Source organism: Misgurnus anguillicaudatus, chromosome 7 (genome assembly GCF_027580225.2).
Source record: "Misgurnus anguillicaudatus chromosome 7, ASM2758022v2, whole genome shotgun sequence".
NCBI classification, from domain to species: domain Eukaryota; kingdom Metazoa; phylum Chordata; class Actinopteri; order Cypriniformes; family Cobitidae; genus Misgurnus; species Misgurnus anguillicaudatus.
Genome location: NC_073343.2, coordinates 38,230,569 through 38,257,222, shown reverse-complemented (window position 1 = coordinate 38,257,222; position 26,654 = coordinate 38,230,569). Strand labels below are relative to the sequence as shown.

General features: G+C 36.0%; 3 protein-coding genes, 1 long non-coding RNA gene and 1 other non-coding gene across 11 annotated transcripts; 3 read left to right on the top strand and 2 right to left on the bottom strand.

Annotated features, from left to right (window-relative positions):
• Positions 1-35: 35 nt before the first annotated feature.
• txlnbb (taxilin beta b) lies at positions 36-7,408 on the top strand. Its single transcript, XM_055173067.2, has 10 exons — positions 36-125; positions 1,599-1,833; positions 2,276-2,367; positions 3,249-3,419; positions 3,513-3,707; positions 4,225-4,344; positions 4,436-4,510; positions 4,598-4,690; positions 6,396-6,491; positions 6,753-7,408. Exons 2-10 carry the CDS (start codon positions 1,611-1,613, stop codon positions 7,278-7,280), a joined length of 1,593 nt encoding a protein of 530 aa, XP_055029042.1. The 5' UTR covers positions 36-125; positions 1,599-1,610; the 3' UTR covers positions 7,281-7,408.
• A 1,488-nt stretch (positions 7,409-8,896) lies between these two features.
• Positions 8,897-10,858, bottom strand: dusp23b (dual specificity phosphatase 23b). Of its 4 annotated transcripts, none has more exons than XM_055172546.2 (3): positions 10,685-10,858; positions 9,358-9,658; positions 8,897-9,180 (listed from the first exon to the last, which is right to left on the bottom strand). In XM_055172546.2, the coding sequence occupies exons 2-3, from the start codon at positions 9,625-9,627 to the stop codon at positions 8,992-8,994; spliced, it is 459 nt and encodes a 152-aa protein (XP_055028521.1). In that variant the 5' UTR covers positions 9,628-9,658; positions 10,685-10,858; the 3' UTR covers positions 8,897-8,991. The 4 variants fall into 4 exon arrangements, with proteins under 4 accessions (XP_055028521.1, XP_055028522.1, XP_055028520.1 ...); XM_055172547.2 differs by having other exon boundaries at positions 9,358-9,655; XM_055172545.2 differs by lacking the exon at positions 10,685-10,858 and adding an exon at positions 10,115-10,430 and having other exon boundaries at positions 9,358-9,655.
• LOC129417714 (uncharacterized) lies at positions 10,361-14,041 on the top strand. 2 transcript variants are annotated; one of them, XR_008635836.2, is made up of 3 exons: positions 10,361-10,491; positions 13,627-13,729; positions 13,901-14,041. It is a non-coding gene; the product is annotated as an uncharacterized lncRNA (long non-coding RNA). The 2 variants fall into 2 exon arrangements; XR_008635835.2 differs by lacking the exon at positions 10,361-10,491 and adding an exon at positions 10,506-10,729.
• Positions 12,242-12,324, top strand: trnal-cag (transfer RNA leucine (anticodon CAG)). Its single transcript has one exon. It is a non-coding gene; the product is annotated as a tRNA-Leu (tRNA).
• Positions 13,365-26,528, bottom strand: LOC129417711 (transcriptional-regulating factor 1). Of its 3 annotated transcripts, none has more exons than XM_055172540.2 (15): positions 26,298-26,528; positions 21,299-22,731; positions 21,179-21,225; positions 20,748-20,877; positions 20,282-20,467; positions 19,672-19,966; positions 19,260-19,314; positions 18,480-18,616; positions 18,297-18,400; positions 18,158-18,227; positions 17,884-17,972; positions 17,654-17,767; positions 16,322-16,408; positions 13,883-14,067; positions 13,365-13,796 (listed from the first exon to the last, which is right to left on the bottom strand). In XM_055172540.2, exons 2-15 carry the CDS (start codon positions 22,625-22,627, stop codon positions 13,520-13,522), a joined length of 3,105 nt encoding a protein of 1,034 aa, XP_055028515.2. In that variant the 5' UTR covers positions 22,628-22,731; positions 26,298-26,528; the 3' UTR covers positions 13,365-13,519. The 3 variants fall into 3 exon arrangements, with proteins under 3 accessions (XP_055028515.2, XP_055028516.2, XP_055028517.2); XM_055172541.2 differs by lacking the exon at positions 26,298-26,528 and adding an exon at positions 24,617-25,007; XM_055172542.2 differs by lacking the exon at positions 16,322-16,408.
• Positions 26,529-26,654: the final 126 nt, after the last annotated feature.

Here is a 26,654-nt window from a genome sequence, read left to right as displayed (position 1 = left end):
GGAAGTCACGACCCCTCAGGATTATTTTGAGATCTGTCGAGTCCAATCCCAGCTGCCCCCGAACCCTGACAGCCGCTGGAGACTCTCTGAACTCCTCTGTTCACTCGCTCTCAGTACTCCTGCTGGTAAGTCTTACCACAATTCTCCTTCTGAACTTTATTGATTATCTCTCACAATTAAATGTGAAATGTATGTGATGTTGTAGTGTAGGCTAAATGTAAAAACAGCAGCATGCACACAGCAGGAGTAACGCATGACTCTTGTGGTGTCGTATGAGGTTAAACTTCTAACAAGTTTGTAGACAGAATTTCTGGATTACGGTTGTTGTGGTTTACTCTGCAATATCAATGCATGCAAAAGACAACAAAAAATTGTTGCATTACTAACAGTAAAACACTTTAGAGACTTGTGAAGGTTTTAGTGTAGGTCAACTGGATGCCAATGCAAAATGTTTTTCTTTATTCTTTTGTGCAATTGTTGGAATGAATTATTAAATGAGCAATGTAATGATACAATTTATAAACTGAAAAAACATTACTATAAAAATACTGGGAAAAATCTAATCATTTTGACCATATTAAGAGTCTCTTGAAATAGACCAAGACAGCATGAACAGGTGACATGTGCCATGCTTGTGAAATCACAGCTGCTAAATTTAACACCGATGAACAGAAGAGACAGACAGTCACTCCATTGCTCAAAAGGGTAAACAACCCGAAGGAGTTAGCCAACAACTCATTTTAATGTCACAATCATATAGATGATTCTTAAATCAGATGAAACTTTCAGAAAATTGTCAGTGTTATCATTGTAATGTAATGTCATGTTAAAGGGTATAATTCATCTCGGTCAGAGCAACAAAATGACAGTTTAATCTCTAAAATGATCATCAAGTATTATCATATTATTTATTTTATAAAATGTACTACATTGTAAGACTTTATTATTTTACCAGGCCAGTTAATTATTAGCAGAGAAAGAAATGGAAAATTGTTTGAGTTTTATGAATTATAATTTAAAAAGCAACTTGAAGGATGGACATTCCTGATATTTTAACATTGATACATTTTAAGAAATGTAATTGTGCGAGCTTTTAAATGGATAGGTCCAACCAAAAATGAAAATTTAATTAGTTTTTTAATCCTGTCAAAGACAAAAGAAGATAATTTGATAAATGATGATAAGCACAAATTGCCGATACCATAGTAGGAATAACAAATATTATGGAAATCAATGGGTAACTGTATGTGTGCACTGTAAAAAGCTTTTGCTTTACTTTAACTTAATAAATTAATTTAGGCTAAATCATTTCAACTTGTTTTATAAGTTATGCCAACACTAGTCAAAAACTTAAAAAATTGCATACAGCAATATTTGCATGCAGCATTACAGCATTTTTTCCAGTGTGGTTTCCATCATTTACTGTATCAAAATATCTTCATTTGTTTTCAAAATAATATTCATTTTTGGGTGAGCTATCCCTTTAAGTGATCAATGGTGTCTTTATTTGCGGATAAACACTGGTTTATAACACAATTTAAATCAAACTGTGCATTGTTGTTAATTCCTCCTGTCCTGTTTGATTTCTGTCATGGCTGAATTGAATCAGAATGGAGATCTGCTCTCAGCCTGCAAGTAATGACAGCAAGACCGATGTCACTCATGACCTGACTGAAGATCTCAGCCAACAGCTGGAGGACATCATCAGCAGTTATCAGGTGACTGAGGAGCCCGCTGGACCTGAGGATGTTGAAGAAGAAGCTGTCATAGATGAGAAGGTGGCAGGCAAGCGTAAAGATCAGAAGCTGGAAAAGAAGATGCTTAAAGCTCTTGGTAAGGAAGCCACATGGTAGATCTGATGATGAATAACAAATGATGGAAGGTCTATAAAGCATAAACATCATGTGACTAATCCACAATCTCTTTTGAATTCTTGTAAATCTTTTGGTTGTTTTTCACTTCACATTTAATTTGAAAATCTGGTCCTGTTTGATTCATCCTAAAATAAATCAAACTGAAAATGCATTTCCACCTTTTAATTGTTAGTTACGTTTCCATAAACTCTATTTATATTTTTGTGAATAACACAAACAGACAAACCTAGCTCTTCTATCTCTCCGCTAATCCATTACTAAGCAAGAAATGTAGTTCTTTATGTAATACTTAGCATTATATGAAAAGGTTAAAGAAAAACAATGCCTTCATAATATATCTTTAATATCCTCTCCATGCTTTTTCCCACTGTAACCAAAGTCAATTGTCTCAATGATCACAGGTAAGGAAGCCACACTTCTTATGCAAAGCCTCAACAAACTTGGCACCCCTGAGCAGAAACTGGAGGCTCTCATCAAAAAACATGCTGAACTGGTGAGTTAAATCAACAACTCTCATTTTTCGTCTTCTTTAATCCCCCTTAAACTAAATCTGTCTCATTAGACATGCTGTTTAGATTTTTTGTTAATGTGACATCACACTGATAAAGCCCCACCCAGAGCCACTGACTGACTGTTTCATTTGACCCAAAAGCTTTTCTAAATGTGTTTGCTAGCTAAAGATACTATAGTCTCAGACTGTATTCACAAGAATCAGATCTATTTTAACCAAAAGCACTCACTGTCTATTGGTAAGGGAGTGAGGAGTTGTAGCTCGTTTGCATTTAAAGATACACATACGAACAAAACCGTTTTTTTGTTCCCACCCAAATAGGGACATTTTGGACATGCTATAACAAATGATCTGTGTGGTATTTCTGTGAAACTTCACAGACACATTCTAGGCACACCTGAGACGTAAAGCGAGGAAAATAAATATTACACATTAGTATTTTAAGCCTTTATAGGCCATCAATTAGGACTAAAACAGCTGATAGAACTGATAGGACCAGGGTTTCAATCTCAATACTGACAGATTTCATGTGATCTCCTGGCTTTTTTTGCCATTTTGCACCTTGTTCTCTTCATGTGTTCAGTACTTATTCTCTGTGCCATTTCACTTTATTTATTATGACTCAACTTGTATACTTAAATGTTCTGATTTCTTTGTATGAATTCAATATTTGGCTACATCGGGTGAAAATTTTGTGTAAATAGCCCACTTAAAAATACCCTTACTGATAAAAATGATGATGTGCCAAACACTGAATATTACATCTTGTACTAATATGCATAACATGTGCCCTTTAATAACTAATACAAATGCCATGACTTATCTGTCTCACCTGTAATGTTTTTGCATCTGTGACCCTGCAGCTAGAGGAGCATCGTTCTGATGAGAAACAGTTGAAGGTTCTGCAAAAGAAGTTTCTCCAGGTGTTGAAAGAGAAAGATCAGCTTCAGAGCGAACACAGCAGAGCCGTACTGGCCCGCAGTAAACTGGAGGGTTTGTGCAGAGAACTTCAGAGACACAACAAGACGTTAAAGGTGTCAAATCGTCTCTCGTCATAGATGTGCTTGGGTCGAAATTAACTTGAAATGAATTGAAAATCACTCTCACTGCTACTTCTGTGCCCGCAGGAGGAAACTCTACAGAGATGCCGTGAAGATGATCTCAAAAGAAAAGAAATCACCACACATTTTCAGAGCACCCTTACAGACATCCAGGCTCAGATCGAGGAGCACAGCAACCGTAACAACAAACTGTGTCAGGAAAATGGTGCCCTTGCTGAAAAACTCAAAGATCTTATTTCCAAATATGATCAGCGGGAAGCGGTATGCGAATGTTGCTGAAAGTTGCCATAGTATGATTTGGAATAGGGCTGTGCTGGGTTTATTCAGTATTGATTCTCAAAAGTCCTGAATCGCAAACATTGACCTGAATAGTTCATTGAATTAACTTTTATTACTAGTCTTCTCCACTAGATATCATCTAATATGTCTAAAAAGACAGTGGTATGGAAGCAATTTACATTTTGCAAGCAGAACAATAAAGATACGGCTGACAAGAACAAAGCAATGTGATTTGCAATACTCAGGTGAAATGCTGTAAATGTATCAAATTGGACCTATAATAAAAATAGTTTATAAATTGTATTAGAACCACATTTATTCAATCGAATCGTGAATCAAATCGAGAATTGATTGAATCAAATTAAGAGCTTTTGAATCAGAATTGAATGAAATACATCTGAATCGATACCCAGCCCTAATTTCAGATCATATTAAGAAGTGTTTTTCCTACTGAATACTGGTAAGTAACTTTAAGAAAGCTGTTTTGTCCTCGATACAGAATCTGGAAAAGGTTTTCAAGCACAGAGACCTGCAGCAGAAATTACTGGAGACAAAACTCGCACAAGCCAACATGATGCTGAAAGACGCTCAGGAGAAACACAAACTAGAGAAGGAACACGTGAGTTTCCATAAACCTATTTAAATAAACATTTACAGTAAATATTCCTGCTTTCTGTAAATTCTTTGTCTTTATCGGTTGTCTACTGTAGTTACTGAAGCAAGCTGCAGAAGCCAAACTACATGTTAAACTTTATAAAGAACAAGAGACTGACATGAAGGCCCAGGTAAATTTACATCAAATATAAAAAACATTTTTTGTATTTGTTTAATTCAAATTTGTTCCAAAATGTAAAAATATACTTTTCTTGTAGCTTGCTGTATATTCTGAGAAGTTTGATGAATTCCAAGGAACTGTATCGAAGAGTAATAATGTGTATGCCAGCTTCAAACAGGACATGGATAAGGTTTGTGTCTATATATCTTCAGCTATTGGGGTTCAAGAGACCCCTGTGATTTCTTTTCATTACGGATGCACCGATACCACTTTTTAAGGATCGAGCACGAGTACCGATATTTTTCCTTGATACTCGCCGATACCGATGCCTGTTATAATGTTTTTTTTATGTGGCAATTTTCTAAGAACAACACAATGAGACTAATGAACATATCAGCATCTTTAACAACTTCAACTCATATTATGAAAAAACAAATCATTCTTATGTGCTTATCATCACACATTTTCAAAGCCCAAATTTTACAGTGTTCAATAAGCTTCAAAGGGCAAAACCAAGGACATAATGTTTGTCATTTTTACCTGCCTGTCACAAAGCTGTCAAAGTGCTAAAGAAATCACAGACAAAAAGACCATCAAATTGGTCGTAAAGTACGTCACATGAGGTATCGGTCATTGGTATTGGGGTATTTTTACGAGTACAAGTACATGAGCTTGGTATCGGGTCCGATACCAATACTGGTATCGGTGCATCCCTACTTTTCATATCTGTTTTCTTCCCTCTGACATAATTTAAACTCAATAGTTGGATCATATTAGCATCAATAGGTCATGAAATGTCAGTGATTTACAAAGCTGGGTAGATTAATTGGAAATTGTAATCAGTTACATTATTCAGGCAAGTTTAAGATAACCTCAGTGGTGGCCGGTGACTTCTTTTTTCGATGACGCTCGATGTGAAATTCGTCACAAAATGTATGTAGCCCGTCATGTGTGCAGTTCGTGACTTTAAAATATGTGTTCTGTGCGTCGAGTGAAGCTATGTGCATCACGTGTCTTGTCAAAATAAGTGCCTGCTGCAGATGTGTCTAAAGGGTTTATGATAAAAGAGACGTTCATGTTTGCCAGATACTCGCATAATCTCATGCGTTAACAGAGGTTACTGTTAAGGGAGTGTCTTGCGTGTATTTTGTGAACGTGAGCGTCGCTTTTATCATAAACGGTTTTGACGCGTGTGCAGCAGGCACTTATTTTGACAAAACACGAGATGCACATGGTTCACATGACGCAACAAACACATATTTTGAAAACACAAACAACACACAAGGCACTCCGAACACATATTTTGAATTTGCGCCCCTCGGATGAGCAGTCACGAGCCGCCATTGACACAGTATGTGAAGATTAATAGAATACACATATAAAACACATCAGGCACAACCTTGTGGATTAGTTGGCTTATGAAAGCTTTTGTTAGATTATGAAAAAGTAGAAAAAAATAAGAAAGTAATATGTAACATATTACATGTGAAGGAATCTTTAACAATTAAATAGTAACTGTACTCTGATTACGAGTATTTTAAAATGTAATGTTATTGGTTTTGGAATCTGATTACGTAATCCAGATGTAATTAGTTACTACCCAGCTCTGGTGATTTATTGATCTCAGAACCTCAGACATTACACAAAAAATCTCTAAAAATTCAAGTTTAATCAAATTAAAATTGTAATAAATTTTAACTTTTTTGATTAGTGGAGGGTTGCTATAAATGATAAAAAATAAAGTTAAATAACCGCAAGTTACTTTAACTATATTTTTATAATTTATAGCAACTCTTCACTAGTCAAGAAAGTTGGAATTAATTTTAAATTCAATTTGATAAAAAAATGTTGTGAAGTACTTGATGGACATGTTAAGATGCTGCCTTGTCTTACAGATGGCCAAAAAGATGAAGAAGTTGGAAAAAGAGGCAATGACCTGGAAGTCCCGATTTGATGGCTGTAATAAATCTCTTATTGATATGGTTACAGACGTGAGTAACAGTACAGTATCATTTACACAATGAGTTGAAAACAATGTTAGTTATTCAATTTACAAATATTTTTTTTCCTTTAGCTGAGAAAGATATCAGTGTGTCTATAGCCGATTTTTTTAACTGAAGCTAAAATGATAAAATCAGTGAGCTGGCATCCATGACCAAGACCTTAAGAATAAGACTAAACAAACTTAACTCTGGAATCCAACTATCCAAAAGATCTATTTATGGTTTACTGTGTTCTCATCTCTCACGCAGAAAACCCTCAAAGAAAAGGAATTTGAACTCTGCACAGTGAAGATTCAGAAACTGGAGAAGCTCTGTAGAGCCCTTCAGGATGAGAGAAAAACCCTGTATGAGAAGCTTCAAGTGTCCCAGCAGGACACGGCGGACACGGCGGTCATCACTGAAGCCACAGGAGAAGTTACAGTAACCAATGAGGAAGTGGTACCATCAACAGAAGAGGTCACCCAAAAATCAGATGCCCCCATCCAACCGGCCCCTGCACAAGTGACTCCTCTGAGCAAAGAGCTCGCCAGTTTGAAGGTCGAGAAAGCTCTGCTACAGGAGCTGGCTGAATCTTTCACCATTCGTCGTCACTTGCCACCCGAAGCTTACGAGGATACAAACAGCTGTGAGTTATCTGAAAGCACAAATGTGATTCAGGATGAGCAACAGGCTTCAGGAGCCGACGCTGAAATCCAGCAGAACTTTACACAGGAGACAGACACACTGTCTGAGGAACACCAAGAGATCAGAGACAAAGAAATGCAGTCTGTTGACTAGATCAGATCTGACTATTTGTCACAATCGTAAATAAAGTTCATACAGCCCAGCTCTACCAATGCCTTTATAGTGAGCAGTCTTTTCTTATGTAGTCTAATGTTTGACTGGATTAAAATAAATTCCACAGATTTGAGAACAATGTGTCATTATTTTATGCAAATAATCACCAAAACTTAATACAGCTTGATAGAGTTTATATAGTTTAGTATTGGTTTATGAAAGTGTTAAAAATATATATTTTTCTTTGATAGTACCACACATTGATATGTTCTGCTATAAAGTGGACATTTACAAATTATTGGGCACATCTGAGAATTAAATAATTGTGGTTATGGTGGTTCATTGCCAATGGAAATCTCTAAACGTGCACTTCTTTGTGTACCCCCATATGGCAAAAAATACATATCTCTGGCCAAAAAATGTTATAAATAAATTTTTTTGAAAGTAAAGTTTAATTAAATACATTTTTTATTTGAATGATATTTAGTTTTAACCTTCATAAACGGTTGTGTTAGAACAACACATTTTGTGTCTAGTTAAGGACAACACATTAATCTCTGTATTATTATTGTAACAACACGTTTTGTGTTGTTTTAACTATTTATTTGAACACAAAATGACACATAATGTGTTAAATAGCTTAACACAAAATATGTATAAAAATGTACACATTCTAAGAGATATTAACATACATCAAGTATGTATAAAATATAAAAGTAGATTTTTGCAAGTTGAAAATACATTTAATTTGAAACTTTTCAAACCTGTTATCTTAAGAGGTTTGTATCGTACTAGCCACATAAAGGCTTTAAAATGTATTTATTTTATATATATCAAAATTTTCAAAAAATATATAGGTGAAAAATACATTTTTGTAAACATTTTTAAAATATCTTTCAGCATATACATATTTTGGCCATTTTAAAAATAATTTGAAATATATTTAAAATATATTTATTTTATTTGTTATATAAAATACGACATTTAGTCTAGAAACCTATAGCAACTATAAAATTGGTTCCACTCAGTTTGCCAATATTAAATATTTAAACTAAAGATTAAATATAATTTATTAAAATAATGCTTTATTTCTGCAGTTGCTACAGCACACGCGCTCTCCCACAAACCCCACCCCCAAACATGTCGCAAAATGATTGACAGACAGAGGCTGTCTCTCATTGGTTAGTTTTTCTAGGTAAACCCGCGAGCGCCGCCTAGAATCTTTAGGCAAGCCAAGTATGGCTTTTTAAATATCTGTCCGTAAATATTTTTGAAAATAATTTTACAGTAGCTTCAGTCTTCACAAAGTTTACAATTTAACAACGTCGAATTGTTCTATATAATCTCACTCACAGAAACACAATTCTGAAACGCAATATCAAGGGAATCTTTGGAGTAAGGTCGACCTCTAGTGGACAAATCAAAACACTACAAGGCACAGAAAGACAAGCAAATGGAAAAGCCTTGGCTTAATAAATTCAACGGATTCCAATGAATCCAACGTGAGACACAAACATGGACTTTTTGGAGGGCCTGGATCACCCAGAATAAGAATAACACTCCATACTCCCCACAAACCAAACCTTAAGATGCACACATTTAAAGAGAAACACAGACAAGGTTGAAAAGTTTATGGTTATATATTATTGCTTTACAGTACATTAGTCATATACATATTATAAAAATAAATGATTTAGAAGCTTTTCCCATTTTACACTTTAGTTTGCTGATAAAACTGCACCACTGCTTGTTCTTGCTCCCGAGTTTCAATGGACCCTCGTCGAATCCTTCTGATCTCATTAATGGCATCAATTCCATTCATTTTCCTGCTCTTCACCAGGTAGCAGGCAAGCATCGTCCCTGTCCTGCCAAAACCAAGCATACAGTGCACAGCAACACCCTGACAAATAGACAAAGTCAAGAAATTAAAGTGTAAGTATGGGAAAAATAAGTATGGGAATTTCTTGTAAACAACTTATTTTACAATGCTTTCTTGTCTTAAAGAATAAAGGTGTTTTATGCATGCAGCTAAAATCTTTTCACATATATAAAGCTTGGGTGGGCTTGTTTGTTTTACCTCTCCTTTTGCATTGGCCTCCTCCACTATAGACAGAAACCTCTTTATCTGATCAAATGTTGGAGCACAGAAGTCATGAATCCTAATGCGGTGAAAGGTCAGCTCTGGACAGGTGTCGTGATAAGGAGGGTTACGTTCACTTAGGCTCACCAGATGCTTTATGCCGTTGTTCAGCAGGTACTGATAGTGAGCCGTCATCCTGGGCATTGCCATCCCAGCCACTTTACCAGGATCCACCCAGGAGAAATTTGGAGGTTGAGCCGATGCCATGAGTTTAAATCTTTTCTGTTTACAGTGACTGCTTGAAATAATAGAACAATAAAAGAATATTGCATTGTATAATGAAACCATTACATTACATTACATTACATTACAGTAGATTTCAGTTTTTTCCTTAAATAATATTGCAATGTATATAATAATACATTTTATTTATAATGCACTTGTACAGATCTCAAAGTGCTACAGGTTAAAAACAATGAGAATGAGTTTAAGCTAAAAGAAAATGTAAAAAAAAAATAAAACAACCATCAATATTATTAGCATTGATTATTTAGTTACATATTCATAATATTGAGTGTAAGGCATAATTACATTTTATTTTATTATAATAAATTATATATTATATAATATATCATTATTTTAACTGTACCATCCAAGAACATATTTTTGACCAAAGACATGCAAATACATATCTATGTATGGGGTTTAGGGAACAAAAAATATTGCAAACTGAAAAATATATATATAAAGTTACCTTTAGCTCAGCGTTTATTTGGTTTGGCTTTCATCAAAACATGACACCGTTATAAACACTATACACGCTTCTCAAAACTTACTGTATGTACAATAATGTCATATTAACATATAAACAAGTCTACAAACGCGTTAATGCAATACATACGGTTCTATCGAGATTAAATCGATGTTAATCGGTAAAAAAACATATCTAGATGTTGAAATGTTCCTGCTTGAGGGCGCTCGTGCCCGTGAGCGAGCGTCGTCATTGCCTGACACTCCGTTTATGGGCATTTAACGTGATTGACGTTTTTAATTGCCAATAAAATGCGCTTTTCTAAAAAGCCCACCCCAATCATACGTCACAAAAAGTAGACTGTGAAATGCCAGACGAAGGTAACCATATAGACATTAGGTAACAGTCAGAAAGAATACGATTTAAAGATATATTTTTGTACTGATGACAACGGATTTGTTTAGCTGTTCTGTTGCATATTATTTGCATTTTAGACACTGAACCACCGCAAATAAACAAGATGAATCCCATGAAGGTGCCAACTGCCCATGCACATGCTCTGGTCACTCTTACGTTTTTTTCTTAGCGCCAACCGTTCTTTGGATAGGAAAGTTTCGGGTTGGTAAATTAATATTATGTATTTGCTATTGTTTACTGTTTTTCCAACAAACGTTAAAAGTAAATATGTGACGAAATAGTGTCTGCTACGTGTTCATCCAGTTTTCGGGCGCACGATTTGTACGTCAGTGCCCGCTTTTCATGACCAACTCTGTTGTTTTGCCTAGCTGAAGACGTTTGCTTTTACTGAAATGTAATATTATCAATCTAATAAATAATGAGAGTAATATCTAACATTAAAAATGACCAATTGTGCTCATTGTATGATTGCCCACAGTTAGGGTTGCCAACTTTCTGAAATGGAAATAAGGAACGGGGGGGGGGGGGGGGGGGTATGGGTGTTTGCCTGGGTCCGGTGACAAGCCCACGCGGAAGAGAATTTTGAAAAAAATAACCCCTGAAATGAAGACTTCTGGTGAAAATAGTGGAAACTAATTGATAAATTTAGATAAATATATTTCATACAATTTCGTAGGCCTAAATATTTAATGAATAGCAAAGTATGCCTAATAAGTATACAAGACGGAACCACATAGACGTGAAATATAAAGGCTATCATGATCATTTTGCCAACAATGAACCATGCTTTTGTTAAGTTTATAATACGCCCTCTTCAAAGACCCCACCCTTTTTAAACCTTGAGCTATCTAAATCCATAAGTATTTAATAAGAAACCCATCAGAAATGATTTACACATTATGGAGCGGGACACGGGAACAGAGGGAGAGCACTGGAGAGAGATATATGTGGATTGTTAAGCGAAACCTGTACTATCTCTTTTAATATAATCACTTTCTTATTAACTATATTTGAGCTTTAAAAATCCACATAATTACATACCATATGAGCCTCTGGATACGACTGACGGACAATGAACCTTGACATTGCTCCATCCTGTGCCCGCAGATTTTCGCTCCTCTTGTGATTATCTCCTCATGCGTGCTGCTTAATATCACACACTCCGCCGTGACAAACAGAAAAAACGCGATTGCATATGGTACATTTGTCCTTGTATTCATTGTCCCTCACGCATTTCAGCCACGGGTAGTCATTTTCCCATTCAATTCTATATTTTTGTGCTCATTTCTTTTTCGCCGGCTGCTCGGATGCAGTCATTTTTACATTTCCCGCTGTTGTCACTTGTCGTCATCGTTGCTATGATACGTGACATCACAATGAATGACTGAAACGACCAATGGGGCTGCAAGATGTTAAAAACGCTACGCTGATCATAGACAAACAGAGGGAGAAATTACCGCACTGTCAGGGTTTTCTTATACAAATGACGCGGTCTTCGTTCATGGCTGACATATAAGCTATGTGTCTGTCATGTATTTGCACTGAATAAATTTTCATAAAATACGGAACAAACTGCGTTCCGTATCAGTTCAATACGGAACAAGAATTTTATGTGTCAAATACGGGACGATTCCGTATTATACGGAACGGTTGGCAACCCTACCCACAGTAGGAGAAATAATTAGCCATTAGCTGCGCCGCGGTTGCTAGCATGTCAGGATGGCCGAGCGGTCTAAGGCGCTGCGTTCAGGTCGCAGTCTCCTCTGGAGGCGTGGGTTCGAATCCCACTTCTGACAAGCAAACACTTTTTCATTGTGTAAAATATCAAAATTTTTGTTACTGTACCAAGAGTTCGACGTTTTGGGCTTTCAGTCATAAAACAAAATTAATGAGAGCGTGTCTGCTAATCATCTTTGTTTGCTAGTGTGCGTGCATGCTAATCTTCTTGAGAATCTTGGTTGTTACTTAACCTAGTCAAAAGTGCTACATGGTCGGATAATTGACAGTATTTTGGTCAAAACACATTATAAAGTAAATCTGGGCCCTTATTACATAATATAAAATATTACAAAAATATGATCATTACCTGACGGTTATTGCAATAGCGACACCACACCTTACACAAATTAATCTAACTACAGTTAAAAAAAAAAAACATGGTTTCTGTAGTAAAACCATGTTAACCACAAAAAAAAACATGTTTTTTTTCCAAAAACCATAGTTTAACCATGGTTAGTGTAGTAAAATCATGGTTTTGCTGATAGTAATCAAAGCCCCAAAGAAACATGGTAACTACACTTTTCACAATAAAACCATGGTTAATTTTCGTAAGGGACTGTCCACTTCGAGAAAACATTTTTTTAAAAATTTGGATTCAAGTGTCTGCCAAATGTGTAAATGGGAACATTGGTGTGTTGTCTAAAACAGTGGTTCTCAACCCCCTCCTCTTGTGTAGGTGCATCCCTTTGTGGCCCCCCAAAGAAAATGTATGACATTAAACATTGTAAAACTTACAATTTTAATAAAACAAAACATATTAAATTATACAACATATTGCTGTTGGTTAGTACCCTTATGTTTCTGAGGTTTAATTACACAGAATTTATGATAAATTAATGTATTTTATAAAATGTCATAATACTGGGGTCCATCTCGCAGCCCCCAGTTTGAGAACCACTGGTCTAAAAGACTAGTTGGTCTTCATGAAGCCCTGTGTAATAAAGCTGGTTTCGAGTCCCCTCCAATGGCTGTCAGAAGTGTTTTTAGTGATATGGATGCTATATGCACTTTTAGGTGCTAGGTTATAGCACCGTTCAAGACGTTTAGTGAACGGAAAGAAGAATACTGGAGGTTTATTCAAATAAAATGTGATACAGAGACTTATTTAACAGGATTTCAGAGAATATTTAAACATAAAGATGAAACTGGCACAATATGTACTTTTAAAACCAATATGGATGTTATCAATGGTACCCTTCGTCAGCTCAAGGACTAACTTGTGATATAGTCCAGCTGACTCTGTATGACAGTCTTTAATGGGCAACTGATTTCCTGCACAGAACTTATGTCATTCAAAGGAAATGTGTTTTCTTCTGCAGTACCGTCAGCAGAACGAAGGCGTGTGGCTTGTTTTAGTGCAGCAGGACAGTCAGATGTCATGATCCCGTTATCTTGATCAGGGACTCTGGGAAACTGCCACAAGTATGTGTCCTCTTGCTGTCTGTGTGTCTTCATGTGGGCATTTCGACTTTTCACTTTAAAAAACACCCTATGAAATGAGATGTAATATGAATCAGATCATAACCACTGTGACTCATAACTGTATTGTGATGTTTCTGTTTCTGACTGGCTTACTTTCCACATTCGGTGCAGGGAAATACAAGAGTTGAATCTGTATCTCCACTGGTGGTGCTGTTGGAAGGGGAACTTCTTACAGAACCCGAACCCAAAGATTGAGTCACCGTGGATGCTCGGTGTTCTGCTGGCGAGCTACAAAGCTGACCGAGGTTGTTCTGATTCCATAGTTTTCCGTTCATTTGCTTTAAAGAAAATATTGACATTATAAAACTTAAGGAAAAGTTCACCTCAAAATTAAAGTTTTGTCACAACACAGTCCGGTTTACAGCGAACACAGATTTGTTAATACTCCAAAAAGCACAATTAATATTATACGTGCACTATATTTTAAGCTATTGCAATAGTAAGACCTGACAATCATTTTGTGCAAAAAAAGAAATGAAGATGTTATAAGTAATTTACTAAGCTACTGTATTGCTTTTGGAGCTCAAACGGATGTGTTCACAAGTTTTAGTATGAAAGTTCTTCAAACAATAACCCACAGAAATAAATCAGCCCACAGGTTTGAAATGACTAAACCATGACTGAATCATTTAAGTATCATTAATAGATCAAAATTTTCATAAAAAAATCAAAAGTATCATTGGTAGATAGAAACCAACCACTATTTATGGTCATTATATAAGTGTGGATGACCCTTGGTCATGGGCGTCGGAACCATTATATGTGGGTGGGAAAAGACCCACTAACTTTAAGGCCAATGATATAATTGTACCCACTCAATTTTTCACTAATTTAGCGCATATGTCTGTTCACTTGTCAGAGCACCAACAGTCAAATTCATTTTACTAGGAATGCCCGAAGGGCAACCTTCCAATCTTTCTGATGAATTCTATACGGAAGTGACTTAAAGGTGCTCTAAGCGAGTTTTAGGCCATAAAATTTTTTTTTGTTTCATACAGTAAACATCTCACTATCTGCTAGCTGCCTGTCCTCTGAACACACTATAAAAAACTCGGTCTCTGTAGACAGCCCAGGCTTCGCAAACTGCATCAAAAACAAAGTGGTCAAACCTACCACCACGAAACATAACAAAGTGTTCCAGCCAATAAACGACAAAAAGGATTTGGGAGTTGGTGTTGGGCGGTTCATGACTCGTTCAGAAAGCACGGAAGGGAGGGGGAGGAGTTAGCTACGCTCCGTTTTGTTTGAAAACTGCAATTCATCAAAGGGCCACTAAAGACAGGCTCCAAAAGGGAGTCAATTCCCTTAGACCCCCATGTTAAAATGCCCAACTTTACAGCAGAAAATAATACGTTTACATTCTGGTACAAACAGTGTTTTTGGTCTATATAGCTAATTTTGTGAAGGGGGTGAATTTTTTTGTGAAAACGCGTTGGTAGGCTAGTGCTTTTTGTCCCTCTCTGCTATTATAGTTTATCAGTATTGCGGAACGACATGGAAGCCTCCTTGGACTTACCCGTTCAATGTAAGTAAAGAGAAAAAATTCTAAGCTTACAAAGAAAAGTCAGATCACTGGCAGAGGTCATTTGACACCAACGAAGACATATTTATGAATAAAGACATTGATTTTGATTAATAAAACACTTAAAACCCTACTTACTGTCCCTTTAAATAATTAAGGGTGTGACGACTTGAGTGACAGGTGAACTGCCACTGCTATCACTACCATCAAGCTAGGTGGGCGTGGTTTCAGTAACCAGCCACCTTATCTGAACTCACGTCCCGCCTCTTACCCATTTTCGGTTATCTGCGAGTGTTGCACAGTGACGCACGGTCACCTACAATACTTCCATAATTTTTACCGTCTATGGGAATGCCTTAATAAATGAAACTCCATTTCGCGTTTTAGCTACAGCCTTGACTTTCATGCTGCTGCTTCCTCAAATCCATTCCATCTGCCTTATTTGAGTTTACAGTATATAATTTAAACTCCATTTTGTGTTTTTGAAAATGTCAATACTTTTGCCTGCTGCACTCCGGGCCGCGACACAACAAGGTAAACTAAGTTTTTAGGCTATAAAAGCACTTGTTTACTTAAAGGCACCAGAATACAAAAAAATGCCTTTACGCCAGTAAATGTTTTGGACCCACCCACATTTTGTTTGGCTTCCGACGCCCATGCCTTTGTTGCCATGATGATGTTGTGCTGTTACTAAAAGAACACTTCAATGTTTATAACTGCACTGATGCAATGTGGTTGCTATGGTGATAGGTTGCAAAGATAGGTTGCACAATAATACTTTATTCATCCATACTCCATAATCATTAGTATAAACATTATAATCTGTGATGCATTGACAAACACCAACAATTATAAAATGACATAAAGGCACACATATGCCACACAAACCAGCAAGTTCATCACATTTCAAAGAATGCAGAGGCAGTGCAGTGTGTGTATACTAGTAAATGACAGGAAATGATAATACACCCAGTTTCAGTACTGCAGTATAATACCTGACAAATACTTACAGAGACTTCACAGACAAACAGAGTGTGGGAGTCTGAGCTTTTGCTCTTGGTTTCTTGTTCTGTCGTGAGGCTTTTTGACCAGTGCTCCTAATTCATGAATTGCATACACATAAAAATAGAAAAGCAATATAATACTAATAAATTAATAATACCCAATATATAGATAAATAATTAGATGTAAGTTGAAATGTAAAATTACCTTAGTGGTGAAGTAATTCTTTCGCTAAGTTAAAGTGTAGGTAACTGTGAAAGACGTTTGTGTATTGTGGTAACACGCATAACTAAAATTATTACACCTACAATCTAACCGCTGCTCACGTCAACAGCCCAAACTTTTTAAGTATATAACAGATTAGTCGTTCGTAATTATATATAACATTTAATAACTTTATATTTTTCATATTAATTGATATATTGTGTATTATTTCTTTATTATTTTTATATCTTATTTTCCATGACAATTTGCACCTCTAAACTTTAATCTGTTCCTCTAAACTTCTTGTAACCATTTAAACATTTTACTTTTGAGTTTGTGTTTCTTTGTATTTCGTATTATTCTTAATGGTGATTCTGGTTTTAAAGTAAAAAATACTTGAATACAATAATTTAATATCTGAGCAAAGTAGTATAACAAATACTACAATAATAAACACAAAAAAAATGCAAATTAGTTTTTTTACAATAATGAAAATAACATTGTTTGTGGTAGCAAAAAAATTGTCGGTAAATGTCACAAAAATAATGCAAAACATAGTAATAATAATAAACAATGCAAAATGATAATGGTGCTAAAAAGAAATGTATTTTTATCTAGTGACATATAGGGCCAGATTTATTTAACAGCATAAGTTAGCGTGAGAGCGCAATTTAAAAAAAGGTTTATGTCAAAGAACACAAGCGCAAAAATCTTATTTCCATAATGACCAACGCAAGAGCAGCGCAAATTAGCATAGGGTTTACGACATGCTTTTTTAGGCATAAAATAATGCCACATATACTATACCAGTAAACTTATTAAATTGTGTTGCGTGATTCATTTAAATTCTCTCCACCCATACATTTTGTTTCTAAAAAGAAAACTACAAATGCATCGCATTTTATTATTGTTTTAAAACCTGACTGTAAAAGAAGTGTTTGCGCTGGCGCAAGCTGTTAGTAAATGACCCATAATTTCTTATTTTTCTCTTTAAATTTTTGTTAAAAATGTGACCCGGTCCTTTAACCTATTGCAATCTAAAAGCAAGTTCTTGATGGGTTTAATCGAGTTTACCCAAATATAAATATAACTTAAGAAACACAACAGAATGGATTAAAAACAGGACAGTAACTCACCTGCTGTTCTTGAACAGGAGTAGTCAAAGCTGAACTAACTCTCGTACCCAAACGCAACCGTTTCTTCCACGTGTAGTAATATTCAACACACTGAGCTATGGTCTTAGTCTTGACCTATAAAACACAAAGGTTTCTCACAGTTACCAAACCACAGAGTCACAGATTAATACTAATGCATGTACAGTATTATAATTATAACTGCGTGACTTGTTAAATAAAGCGCTAACTACCACTTTCTGGACGAGATAGAAGTCTTTGTTATGCAGTAATAGTGCTTTATTCAGAAGTCGCTTCTCTTGGGGACTCCACAAATCTGAACCTGGTTGATTAGAGATGAGGGAGATGAATCATTTTAATTTAATATTTTATGTAGCTTTTGATTTTATTATACTTCCTCAGGAGGAAATTCATACAGATGACGTGATCATTTACATTAAAATAAAAAGCTTGGATATTTTTAGATACAAAGTCTATTGAATAGTGACCATGCGGTTTGTCACGCACCTGCGTAATGATAGTCTGTTTTGTGGCCGAATGTGTTTCTCCAGGGCAAGAGAAGTGTCTCAATGGTATTCTGGAACACAATAAAGAGTTTTTAGAGAAGACATTTTACAGATTAAACGTTGTAATAAACCATACTAACCATAATATCTCCTCTACACTCAAAAAGACAATGTAAGACATATTCAGTGTTTGTTCCTCCTCCTGGTAGTACACTAGAACAAGCCATTTTTAACAGATCGTCCACTAAAATGAGACAATAAAGTCAAAGGTAGTTCTATAAAAAAAACAAATCTTTTAACACAATAAAATCCACTGAAGTTACCTTTTTCTTGGTTATTATGGGTATCCAGATCTTTGGTGGGCATCCACAGAAGAACTGCATTATGGGTATCTTCCTCTGTGGGGGATTGACTAATTTCTGGGATTTTAGCTTGAAATTCTTCACCAATATTAATTCGCCTGCAATAAACAGGTATTACAGTTACAGGCTAATAGTATGAGACTGTCAACATTTTAAATAATTATTTACAATCTGACAATGAAATAATTTGCAGTGAGCTTTGTGTTTGTTGGTATAATGTAGGTTTGAAATCGTAAAATGATAAAAATACTTTTGCCAATCCCATTTTAAAGTTTGTTCATGTGAATCGACCAGCCTGATCTCATGAGAATTCGTACATATTTTACGAGTTGGCAAATTCATATGAAGTTAAATGCGCAAAAACGTAAGATTATCATAAAAAACATTAACGAAAACCCACCCCTAACTCCGCCCCTTAACATAAGTCACACGGGTCAAGGCAAATCGTACAAAAATGTATGAATGTGGTCGTACGAATCAATACGAATTAACGTTATAATATGTAAGAATTGGCATGAGATCGCGTTGGAATCGACTTTAATGTTTTGCCTCGAGTGTTTGTTTGTTGTATCTTTATTGGTGTTGTTCATAAGTGAGGATTGTAAAAAAAAGGAGAATAACAACCACATAGCAACTTCTGGCAACCAATAAATTACAAATAAATGTATGTACCAATTAAATTACATCTGGCAACTACAGAAATCACGTCACTTTTAAATATAAAATAATTTAAATACTTACGGTGTTACATTGACAACTTTCTGTGCTAAAGTAACAGCAGAGTTTTCTGGATCACCTGTGAATAATAGATGTATATAACATTAATTAATAACCAACATAATCTCATGGCAATTTGTTCGTATTTTACGATGTGGCTAATTCGTATGAATTCATATGACTACACTGTTTTTGTACAGTTTGCTTTCACCCCTATGTTGTTGCGGTAAGGGGGTTTCATTTTTTTTATAATCGTATGGTTTTGTACAATTTACTTCGTACAAAATCATACAAATTAGCCAATTTGTAAAATACGTACAAATTCACGTGAGATTATGTTGGAATAACTCACAAACATAACAGGTCGTAAAATTCTGCAATATAAAGTTACATTTCATATAGTGTACAGTAATGGAAAGCAGACATTGACTCTTACCTTTTGGGCTGTGGAGGACATCACCATCAGTCTCTGTCCCACCGCCCACACTTCTTCCATTAACAGCACTAAAGAGACCCGAGCCCGGGCGTACAGGACTGAGCATGGGTGGAGGGGTGTACGGTACGTCATCACCCCTGCTGCTGGGTGTTTTTAGCAGACTTCTGAAGAGCACAGCACCTCTGGACTCCTGACCGGCACTGAGCGGAGGAATCATGAGAGGGACCAAACACTGACGATATCTCGGTTTAACCTGTTTAGATCCACATTCTCCACCTGAGACGGATCTCTTTATCTAAAATCCCACACACAGAAGTATGATAAATGGCCGTTTGTGAAACACCTTTATTTTTAAGAGTGTATAGTTACAGTTGTGTTATGTCATAGTTTTGTTATGTTTACTGTTTAAAATTGTGAATGTGAAATAAGTCAGTAGTGTATATTTAGTGTATTCATACTATAAATATATGCATATATGTTCACACACACATGCACACCTATGAGATCTTATAGCTAACATACACAAATGTCACAGGCCTCCAATTTCAATATTATGTGGGGTTTTTTTTCAAACCAAATCTAAAAATACCCATGAATGTCAAATACTCACACAGGAAGGCTGGTTCCGCACAGGAGGGAGGGGTGACTGAACACTGCGATCATCATCTTTCTGATGACAATGAGTACCAAGATTAAGTTTGGAGGGGATTTGGTAATTCTTCACAGGAACTGACACGGGTAAAATGATGGGATTGGTTTGAAAGCCATCATTGTGCAGATGAATCTGTACTTCTCTCTGTTAAAACAAAGAAGTAAAGCAATGTAACAAAATGTTTCCACTTACTGTATGTTTTGTCATTATTTAGTCACTCATTGTTGCAAACATATGATTGACAGTTTTCCATAAAACAAAAATTGAGATGGCGTTACAGAAAATGGATCAAAACATTTCCATTGGTGATCCAAGAAGATCACAGAGTAACAGGAGCACAAAGTTTAAAATGACATGACTGTAAGTGAATGTTTACAGAATAGTACTTCTTGGGTAAACACTTAAAATTGAAGACTTGTATCACCTTAACGGATGAGGCGTTTGTTCGAAATCCTCCATGGGAGCGCATGTGTCCATTCAGAGCTGGAAGACTTTTGAATTCCCTGTTACAAACGGTGCATCTCATTCTGGGATGTGAGGGCCCATTTTCTGCCCTAGCACCAAAAACAACTTCATTAATAGATGAACTTATTATTCGGTGAAATCTAAAACACAAATTTAAATCCACACTTATATCACAAGGCTGTTGCATGCTTCATTTTGATTGGTTGACAGACATTTTAAGGATGTGCATTTATTTTTCGTAAAATAAAACAACCAAACAATGTCTCAACTGTGGTAAAAGCAGAATAATTGACTCCAGTTCATAAAAAAAATGCACACCCGCTGTGTAACGGACACTGGCGGCCCATTGTTAATTATTCCTTACAAAAAACATCATTCAGATTGTCACACCTGTAATGTTGTGATGTAGTTTCATCCTGAACATCAGCTGAAGATGCCTGCAAGGACAAAGATATCGATGAGAACCTCATAGTGCACAACCGTAATCTAATAAAATGCAAAACGTGATACCTGTGACCACTGAGCTGGTAGATGTGAAAATATATCTGCCCTCATAGTCGTCTGTGAAACGGCTCTATTGTGCCCTGAATTCTTGTTTGAATAATGGGAGCTGCAGATATCTTCACTTCTGTTGGAGAAATTGAAACCGGACTGTGCGTCTTCTTTGGGACTAGAAAACACAGGCGTGTTGGGTGCAGAGTGTTTGTCGTACGACGCCAAATGGCCATCGTGAAACACGTTACTTTGCTTTACAGGGATTGACTGCACGTGCTCCTGTGAATGCTGGTGTTGGTAGATATTGTTTTGATGGGAAAGTGGATGGATATATTGCTGGTCTTGGTAGTGAGGTGACAGAAGGCCTGAGAAGTTTTGCTGTTCTGGGGTCTTGAAGTCTTGACCGTGGCTGTAGGTTGGAGACGGACACTCCTGACAGTCCAGATGAGTTTTATGTGCAAACGTTCCTCTGGGTTGTAGATGAAGCTGTTGTTGTTGGTTCAGACCAATGGGATACGGCGTTAGGTGACTTTGATAGCCGTGCTGATGAAACCAAGAGCTCTGGGGTTTATGAAGAGCTCGGTTTACCTGCTCAACATTGGTCGCTTTTTGTTTGAGTTGCTGGTATCCATAATTGAAATGCTGGTGGTTTTGATAAAGGCCGTGCAGTGAGTTTTGATTGTCTGATGAATGAAATCCAGTCTGATCACTTATTGTTTGCGTTTGACCCATGGGATTAAAAACGGGAGACTGTAAGTGTTGTCTGTCTGATCCATCCGAGAACGTTCCACATTGGAAGACACCTGACATATGATTGTCTTCTGAGTTTTTATCAGCCGTCCTGTTGCCGTCTTCGAAGAGAAGGTGAATGTTCTTGGTCGGGAACGCCTTAGAGAACGGGTCCAACCTTTGAGGGTTGTTGTCTTTGGAATTCGGCGATTCGTTAACATTGAAGGGGTGGATTCGAGAAACAGCTGTGCTTTCAGATAGTTCATCCTGAGGTGAACCCCACGATGATCCCCTTCCAAACTGATTGTAATCCCAACTCCCAGCACTGTTTGGCATATCGAGCAAAGGAGAAACATCAGGTCCTGGAGGGACAGGAGATGTTATTTGCTCTTGACTAAGACGTGGAGACATTGGTGATGAGTGAATCGAGTTTATGTTAGGCACACCATAGTGAGGTGCGCCTGGGCTTGGCTGGAACAAATAGTTCCCGTTGGTGTGGTTAGTGAACTGATTTGACTCATAAAGATTTTCTGTCATGATTAAGGTGACACTGTTTTTACCGTTATTATAATGGATTGAGAGTATGCGGTTACATGATTGTTCAGATGTCACCATGAAAAGATGCTTTAGTTATGTCTTGTAAATGAAACTTTTTTTTAAGATTGAATGGATGGACTATCATTGCTTGGGCGGACTCTTCTGTAATCAAAACGTCACTCCTACAAAAAGAAAATAATAGAAATGTTTTTAAATCACTATGCATTTATTACTGTAGTGCAAATGACAAATATAAAATAAAGGGATATCATTTTTCTATAATGTGCAGCCAACAGGGTTGTAAAGTTGGATGGCAAAAACACAAGTGCAGAAGGCAGAACCCAACCCAAAAACACTCAAGAGCAAAAAAGTGAACCCCCCCCCCCAATTGAATCCATACACAGGTGAGCACACTAAAGCAGGCCAACAAGTAGAGGACTACAAATGAAGACTAGAACAAAACTACAAATATAAAATGGCCGACACACAGGCAGACATATTACAATGGTCAACTCTGGTTTCACGTTCAATTGTACAAAACTTATTGCTCGCCTGAGATGACTTTATTCTCTCCTTAACAAGTATTCAACCACAAAACAAACTAAAAATATAGTATTTTTTAACACACAGTAGATACAGTAAAGTCACACCATGACTCAGTCTGAGGTTTCCTCTTACATTCATCTGAATATAAAGTTTAGACACCAGCTTCCTGTCACATGGTGTGTTTAGAACATAGAATGGTTATTTGATCTGTATCTCAATTATTTAAAAGATCATGGTGTCATAAAAACATCTATTTTGATTAACATTTTGATTGGCTGCCGCTGAAAGCTTTCACGTAGAGCATTTTACATTTTTTATATCGATTTGCACATCTTAAAGACATTATTGAGTTTAATCCTAAACTCTTACAAAACGGTGTGCGTATGTTTCTGTGCGTTTGGCGAGTGACAGATGTTGAGTTTGTTTTCTAGGTGTGAAAACAGATCATTCGTTTAACTCTGAATCAGATTAACACACAGAGAGTGTCAAAAGCTCAAGGGCTCTTTGTGGTTTTGAAAGTTTCCATCTTCACTTCGGTCTGTTTACTGAGCGTGTGAACATGCCAGACTTTGACCAGTTAGTGGAACAAGATGAAATGAACTTATAACGTTTATTAAAGAATCGGGTCATCAAAGTGAAAGATTCAAAGACACAAATCTCCAACGCTTGTTTGTCTATATAACAAACGTTAAGCTGTGCCTCAACAGTTTAAGGATATTTTTCAACAATAATTTACAGTACACTCACTGTACTGTAATAATGATAGTACAGTTTTGAGTGCTGTTGAAATCTTTCATAATCAAGATTATTAATATTATGCTATAATCTGTATGATTGCAATTCAATCAGTTTTCTAAACTTGCATCACTGTTATTGGTTGAGCTATCAAAGCATGACCTTATGGTCTACTGTAAGTACTGTACATTTACGTTCACCTAACAGTTGTGAAATGCATTTCCCTCATATTAGTTTCATTTTGCGTTCAAATGATTTAAATTCTTTCAGTTGTTAAATGCATAACCAAATACATATTTTGTATATCAGGAATTTGGTAATGCATTACGTTAAGTTCTGGAATCTCGGATTTATGACTTCATCTTAGAATAAACTCGCCCGCCTTACCACAAATAGTACAGTCAACTGTTAAAACTGTATGTACAAGGTGTTAAACTGCGTATTGAATTAAATATAAATGAATTACATTAATAATGCAAGCATTGCATATGTTTTTGATATATCCAGAGATCTGTTAACAATCCTGTTTTATAATCCAATGCTTATTAGCCGTCCATTCCCGTTGATGCGGTCAATGGATGCGGTGAAAGACAACACATATGTTCAGTAAATGTTATCACAAAAAGTGCATTTAAACAGCACCATTAATAGTGAATGAATTCATAGCAATAATTAAGTAGAGTTGCTACAACAAAACTAACATTGTTTATATACACAAAAGGCTGTAAAATATATCAGCTTCATTCATTTCTGTCATAATAATATCTTATGAATGATAACTCTTACCTCTCTATGTCTATTATCCGTTTCTTTTGTAAAGGTTGGCCTCTTAAAATGACCCACAAAGAGAATCACAACTAAATCATAACAAACACGCACGAGCCAAACGAACTTCTAACCACAGCAGAGATAAAAGTCAATAACTTAAAACCGATTGTAAAATGGGAAGTCAGTTTAGTTTAAACTGCTGACTAAGGAATTCTGCGTGTGCCCTCTTTTAGCAACATCAATGTCTTAAGGCCTGACCGAGTTCAATATAGTTCAGGAAATGTCATCTTTCTCTTTAAGCTTTGGGGCTTCCTGAGGATTAACCACATGCTATTTTCTCAACCTGCTATTATTTGCCCTAACCATTTGTTATATTCCTAAATGAAACATTATTTGGTTTTGCATTCAATTTTACTTCACAATACTGTCACATTCTCCAAATTTAAGATGCATCCAGACACACAAATCTTTTTAATCGAATAAATAAAATAAAATGTTATGATATTCTTATTTTGACACACATTTTTACCACAGCCACAATTTTGTACTTGCACATCATAAGAAATGTATTTAAGAGATGTCAAAGTCTGCTTGTGGTAAACACAGATTTGATGCATTAATAAACATTTTAATAGTGAATGTTATTAAATGATGTGCTGCTGTGTTTAATTATACTGAGATCATTTTTTCTACTTGAGTTTATACGCATTACTTGGCAAAAAACAAAACCATATAAACCATCAGAGAAATTGTAATGGTTTGCATTAAAATCATTAGCTATTACCATTAAAACCATTACTTTAGTTGGCCTTAATAGTCCCGCCAAAAAAACCCAACACATACCAGTATAGACCCACGGAGACATAGTTTCCATTACAACCATTAAATCCAATAGAATTTCTGTAATGCTATTTATTGTACACAATGAAAGCATTTAACACCCTATATTAAAGCTTTTTCACATTAATTTTTTTTTAATAAATACTCGCCAGATCAGTCCATAGCTGTGGCTGCCGTACTTCAAAAGTGTTACAGTGTCTAAATGTCATGAGGTCAGGTTAGTTTTAGTTAGGTTTAATCTCTTACACACATAGTTTACAGCTTGTCTTTGTTCTGTAAGGTGGAGAGTTGTTTGTGTTAAATAAAACATTGGCCTCATAATTATGAAATTCAAAAGTTAAATAAGTAAACAAATTAACACGTTTACTTGCTATACTATACAAAGAAGAGGCCCTTATAAAAAACCTCAAACATCATAATTTTTATCTGATCAAGTTGCACCTGTTAACTGAATCCTGTTACCATCTGCAATTCAGTTTTTTTTAACAAATTTAATGCATTTTAGAGACATTAAGCACGTTACAAGTAGATCATATTATTATTTTTAATTATTGCATATTTGATTTTTATCTAATTTAGTAGATGCTTAAACAGCACGTCGAATATCTTAACCTGATCCGAATTAAACTAAACAAAAATAGCATCGATATTTGCATAAGTGAGGAGGAGAAGCATATCAGTATGCAAGTGTAAATAAGTTATATTTAATAAAAGGGTGCGGTAAAAATTCCCAACACAATCATTTGCGAGCATCGCTTAAGGTAGACTCTTTAAAACGCGTTTTAATACTTCCTCGAATGAATAAACTGCACAAATATATTTTAATACCACTTCCAATAAGTTACAGTAAAATACATACCGATAGAAATTAGGAAAGTGAAACGAGACTTGTGAATAAACACTGAAGTCCTTCCCGCATCTTTCATCTGAAGGATACAGGAAAGCTCGCCCGCGGATCACATGAACGCGCACTGCCAGCGGCTCCAGTAACTTTTCCTCAAATACCAGACGAGCTTTTAAGAGTTTAATCCATCATCTGAAAGACTGCAAGTCAGTGAACATTCAGTGATGCCCTCTGCTGTAAAAACACGAACATACACACACTTCCGCATGAACAACACATCCCTAAACACAGTTTCACTATGACTCACAAACACACTTATCTGATTATAAAACACTGACAAATTTATCATTAGCTTCAGTTATTTATATATCT